At 42.0% G+C, this 5,852-nt stretch overlaps 1 protein-coding gene across 1 annotated transcript; it reads right to left on the reverse strand.

The window, feature by feature from the left end:
• Positions 1–312: 312 nt before the first annotated feature.
• LOC110916022 (protein LURP-one-related 13) lies at positions 313–1,299 on the reverse strand. Its single transcript, XM_022160778.2, has 3 exons — positions 1,095–1,299; positions 777–1,013; positions 313–650 (listed from the first exon to the last, which is right to left on the reverse strand). The coding sequence occupies exons 1-3, from the start codon at positions 1,185–1,187 to the stop codon at positions 360–362; spliced, it is 621 nt and encodes a 206-aa protein (XP_022016470.2). The 5' UTR covers positions 1,188–1,299; the 3' UTR covers positions 313–359.
• Between the last annotated feature and the right edge of the window lie 4,553 nt (positions 1,300–5,852).

Raw genomic sequence — 5,852 nt, forward strand, 5'->3', positions numbered from 1 at the left:
CTATAGGTGTTATTTTGCAAAACCTCAGGGACTATCCGTGCATTTTACTCTAACTTAAAAAAAAACTAGTTTATAAAATTTAATTCGGTAAGACCTAAAGGCCTTTTTTTGGCTCGCTCAGGGCACTTGAATTTTCAGGATCGGCCCTGCCCCGTAATGTAGGTAAAAAAATTTCCGTTCTATAAATGTATCGTAAAAAAATTGGGATACCCCTGAATATTTCTTCTAGTTCCGCCACTGTTAATAACTATTTAATATTTCATTTATGGAACCCGTATAATACATGGATTTGTAACCTATTGATCCAAAATGTCAAAGAGAAACTTTGCGGTAATAGGCGTGACAGGTACACAATGAATTTACAAATGGATCGAGTATCGACCCAATACTCCCATACTCCTAAGAAAATATGAATCCACAAGCGACTTGAGCCGCAACACCAGCAACTCCTGTTGCAATTTCGGCAGCAACTCAGTAGCAACTCCGGTAGTAAATCCAGTAGCAACGTTGGCTGCAGCATTTGTAGCAACTTCCTTTCTACCAGGATTATTTATAGCATCAACAATGGCAATAAGTGCAACCACAAATGCATAATCCACGTCAGGATAAATCGTCACCATAAATTTTTCCGGTGATTGCCCAACATGCATCTACAAGAGCAAGTCATACTGATTAGCTTCACTTTTAGCTTTATATAAATTAACAAGCCAATTCATGTGTCACAATAAATGAATATAACTAAATATGATATTTAACAAGTACAGAGTCAAAACTACTTGGGCTATAATAGTTGTTGAAGAATCTCCCATGTAAATAGTGCAGTTTCTGTCCGACCAGCATCCTTTGATCTGGAAATCACAATCATTACTGCCACTCCTTTTGTTTGCCAAGGATATGTTTACATGGGTGTACCGATGCTGGATTATGTCATTTGTTGCAGCGCTGAATATCATATCTGAATCGGCTTTACTTTGACCCCTAAATACATTCCATCGAGAATGGGCCGTCATGTTCTGGAATTGAAATACATTCATTTGAATACTAAATTTAGCAGCAAAGATATAAAACAAACCAAAGGTAGAAAATTAAGTCACCTTAGCCCGAAGCATTGCAATTGGTCTTCCACAGTCATCCTGTAGTAAACGCTGACTATGGAACATTGTGTCACATGATTTTATTGTGAACATGGTGTTTTTCTTAATGTTTGTGATCACAAGGTCTCCATTGCGATGTCTGTCGACTATAACATTAAATTCATATGGCACAACGTACTGAGAGCTGATTATGTGAGGTGCACAGCTTGGTTGAGTCATCATCAACACACACCTAAGTGCTGAAGAAATTTGGCGCGTCAACAGGTAGCAGCAAATTGTATAAATATAGGGTTGAACTTGATATGACATTGACATCATACTTTACAAAACCATTAATTTGTGAAGTTTTGTCCCTCATGGGAAAGCATTTCCAATGGCAAGACAAAGTCAATATTCAGATTCGCTTATAATTATTAGTAGGTAAAAACCATGTTGCCTATTTTTATAATAGGTGTTAGTTATAGGGTATACATCGATAAAAGTCGACTTTTGGATGTCAACTCAAACTCAGGATGTGGATTGGCATAATATACTTATCTTAAATAATATTTACAGAAGGTTCATTTCGAGGTTATGACTACAGAAGGTTCTATATATGTATGGAATATAACAGTGAGGACATGACACAATGACAATTTTTAGTGTAATGCGCTGATTTTCATTTGATAATCATAATATTGAATAAAAGTGTTAGTGATTATTCGAAAACTTTAGTTATTTTATTGAGTTACGCTAAATGGAGTTTGTTATTCTAAGAAAAATAGTAGCAGCTTAAAGGAAAACGTTTGGTTCCATTATAATTTATTTAATTAAATTAAACAGAACATATATAGAAATAAAATAACATGAACATGGCTATGTCAATTAAATTAAATAGAATAGAATATATATATATATATATATATAGAACTAAAATAACATGACTACGTTAAAATTTACATTTTAGTGAAGATAAGACATCATTTATAAGAGAGAAGTTCCATACGAATTGTAGCATACATTATGAACACATATTTGTTTTTCTTAATATAAGAAGGGAAGGGCATGATGGTCTTTTCTCACTTTAACTAGTTTCCTTCTTGATTTTAAAACCGTTATAACTTTTTCCTACGTTAATATTTTTTTAAATTATACCGTATTAACGAGCATTTCACACTCTTTAAATCGAGCAATCTATTGCTATAGTGTTCTTAAAAAAATTTACAGGACCTTGAATACCTATTATGTGATTATGTGATTTTGAATACCCGGTTGAAGGGGTATGGTCCTAAATCTCGCACCATGCCTAGGCACGAGTGACCATAACCCGATGCGTTGCCCCTATTGACAAGGATTCACTTGCGGTCATGCGGACACGCGTATATGCAGGTGGTTGTCCCAATCGAAGATGGAGAAGACTAACCTTGTGTATGAAAATGGGTTTTCGTCACCACAAGGGATGCGGTAGCCACTGCGGTTACCGCACGTAGCAATGCGGTTCAAAACCGCATCCTGTAGTCCCACAAGTGACACTGCCACTTTTGACTTCAGTGACAAAGCCAACAAGTGGTCTGTCCGGGCACTTACGGCAGTCAACTGCCCAGGCCACATACAAGAAAAGCTGGCAAACGGACTGACAGCTGCAGCAAGACGTGGTATCACCTCAGGAAGCGTCCAACACTTCTGTGAACTGCGCTCCTAACACACATGCAAAAGGATGCGCGTTCTCGGTCTAGCCACTCAATTACCCTCCTGCACTCTTCGGTTATAAATACCCATCCCGGACCAGGTTTGAGGCAACGCTAGTCGGCTCTCTCTCACATACTACTCAAATACACACTTTGCTTTCTAGCAAATACTGATTCTCACGCCGGAGAGTGATGCCAAGGAGCACCCCCACCCCATCCTCCTTGTTACGAGTCACGGTCTGTTTCCTTGTGTAGGAGACAGGTTAGAGGACGACCCGGCCATCGATCTCGGAAAGAAGGGATTAACCCTACTTGACGAGACTAGTGTCTTAACCCTCCCGGTTAACCACTTTTCATCATTGGCGCCCACCGCTACTCTTAGCACTTTTTCCTCTCTTCTTTCGTAAAATCATGTTGGATCATCCGATTCCTACCACAGTGGAAACCTTTGCCCCACAAAATGTAGGGCAAATGGGGAATACTCCCCCTAGCCAACCAACAGGCCACGTCGGCACATCCACACATGCGGGTAATCCTCTCGTGTATGTGCCGGATTTTTCACAGTTCGCATCAGTACTGCCACCAGGAGTCGATCTTCACTCCTGGTACATGCAACAACAGGCTATGCTAAACGCATCCTATGCACAAGCTTGTGCAAGCACGCAAGCACCTGGAGGGCCCACACAAGGCCCATTCACACCAGCACCATACGAGGAGCACGCGCCAACACATTTCGCATCTAGGGATAGGCGCGGACCGCGTGGATCCTCATACGTGAGTGTCCATATGATAGACAAAGGGGATTCCACTTACGGATCCCAGGCCAGAGCCTCAGCGCATGAGCGCCTTGGCCCACATAGAGAATATAGGCGAGAATCAGTTGCTCGCCAAGGGTCAGGAGTTTTACGCCGTCTTGGGCTGCATCCGAACGACGACACAAACGATAGAACCGACCCAGACGACTACAAGTACCACGGGGATTCCCAGTCGGCTTGCAGCCAGTCTGGGGATCAAGACTACTACACCTCTGCGCAACCCCGCACAACATATGATCGCACCGCAAAGCACGATCACTGTTCGGTCTACAGACCGAAGTCAGCAGCCGGCAACTCCAAATTCACCAAGGAGATTACCTTGCCCCCCTCATGAGGGCCAAACTCACTCCCAGTGTGGGAAAATATTATGGCTCGTCAAACCCGATGACTATATGGTTGTTTTTACCAGCGCCGGTCTCGTCGGCGGCTGGGCGCACCCTTTGTGGTGCCATTTATTTGTCCAAACCCTCACGGGAACCGCGAGGGCCTGGTTCGATTCTTTGCCAGTGGGATCACTGGCCTCATTTGACGACTTGCAAGAAAAATTTCTTGCACGCCAGCGCGACACGTCAGACGTCATGAATATCTGGGGCGGAGATAACGAAGGCTTGGAAGCTTTCGTTACCCGTTACAACAAGGAATGCCTCGAAATAGGTGGGTTCCAGACGAGCTTTGTGACACACTAGGTTTTCCCGAGCAACCTTCTTGTATTAGCCTTTGGTGTACTTATATTATTAAGTGAAAATTCGTGAATTATCTTGACGAGTTATGTGATCCTTGTATTAAGTATGTGAACTATATATATATATATATATATATATATATATATATATGTGTGTGTGTGTGTGTGTGTGTGTGTATAAAAGTGAACCGAGACCACGTACCCGACTCGAGACCACTCTCAGTCTCGAGCAAACAGTAAACGGTTGGGCCGGTTGGGCCGCAACCTCCCTTAGCCCACTCGAAACCCACTTAGGGTGCACCACCTTATACATATACCCGAAAACCCTCACACTCTCCTCTACACTCTCCCTCACTTCATCCTCACTCCCTCTCTCTCAAGAAAACCTTAAACCCTAGCAATCAAGCTCACCTCCCTCTCCCTCTCTCGGATTCAATCGGCAACAACAAGGAACTCGGTCAAGCTCATCACCATCACCCGGATACTTCATTTTCTCACCATCTTCCTTGACTCGGTGCCTTTTCATCAACCGGTTAGTGTTAATGTGTGTTAAGAGTTTTGGTGTGTTAATGAATAAGAAACATGTCTAGTCTAGAGGTCTTTTGTATGATTTTTGTTTGATTGGTGAGTTTGATATTGTGTGTGAACTATTATGTGATGATGTTTGCTAAGATGTTCAAAATGGCAAAAGAATGATAGTTCAAGAGTGTTTATGACCATCCGGATTATGTTCAATGTTATAAGATAAATGTTTCTTTTGTTTCTTGCAAGATGATCTTGATATCTAAGTGATTTTGTTCATAGAATGCATGGTTATGTAGGAGGAACATGTTTGTTAATAGAGAAACCCTAAAGATGAACTAGATGAACTAGATGAACATGTGATGAATATGTGTTGAATGTGTTTGAATGTTGTTACAAATATTTGAAAAACTTGTTGTTTGATCCATTTTGGTTAAGTGTTAGACAAGGGAACATGTTTGTGAAACCTTATTGGATAGTACATAACATCAGGAAATCAGAATTCTGTTGCATAGTACAATTCAGGCAGATACATCAGAATCAGTAGGTAAACGACTCGAGACCAACGGTTGCGACTCGAGACCATGGAGCTACAACTCGAGACCGCAACGGTTGCGACTCGAGACCTAGACCAAGCAACTTCAAGACGGACTTCAGGGACTCGAGACCGTCAAGGTCTCGACTCGAGACCACACCGTGACAACTCGAGACGGGACTCGAAACCTCTGGGGTTGCGAGTCATGCCTGCACCACTCGAGACCAGCCATTACAACTCGAGACCTCCTGGTTGCGACTCGAGACCGCATATTCTCGAGTCGAGACCACCTTGTCTCGACTGGGCTGCTCACTTTAGTTATTGGGCCACAACGTGATTTGTTTGGGCTGCCTGTTTAACTGAACTATGTGTTAGTTATTGACTGATCCAATAGTAGAGCAGGACCAATAACTCAACATGTAACTGTATGCATGCTATGTGTTAGATTATGTGTAAAATATACGTAACATTCTCTGTACCCAAACCTGACCTATACTGGTAACCATGTTAGGACGTGGTGACCAGCGTGTTTGACAA

This window comes from Helianthus annuus, chromosome 16, assembly GCF_002127325.2.
Source record: "Helianthus annuus cultivar XRQ/B chromosome 16, HanXRQr2.0-SUNRISE, whole genome shotgun sequence".
In the NCBI taxonomy this organism is placed as follows: domain Eukaryota; kingdom Viridiplantae; phylum Streptophyta; class Magnoliopsida; order Asterales; family Asteraceae; genus Helianthus; species Helianthus annuus.

Bases quoted from the DNA above. Each gene is read 5' to 3' on its own strand.
- LOC110916022 (XM_022160778.2), bottom strand. From the start codon at position 1,187: ATGTTCACAATAAAATCATGTGACACAATGTTCCATAGTCAGCGTTTA. The intron at 1,014-1,094 runs GTGACTTAATTT...TTTCAATTCCAG, and splicing joins TTGCAATGCTTCGGGCTAAG to AACATGACGGCCCATTCTCG. The intron at 651-776 runs GTAGTTTTGACT...TTGCTCTTGTAG, and splicing joins CAACAACTATTATAGCCCAA to ATGCATGTTGGGCAATCACC.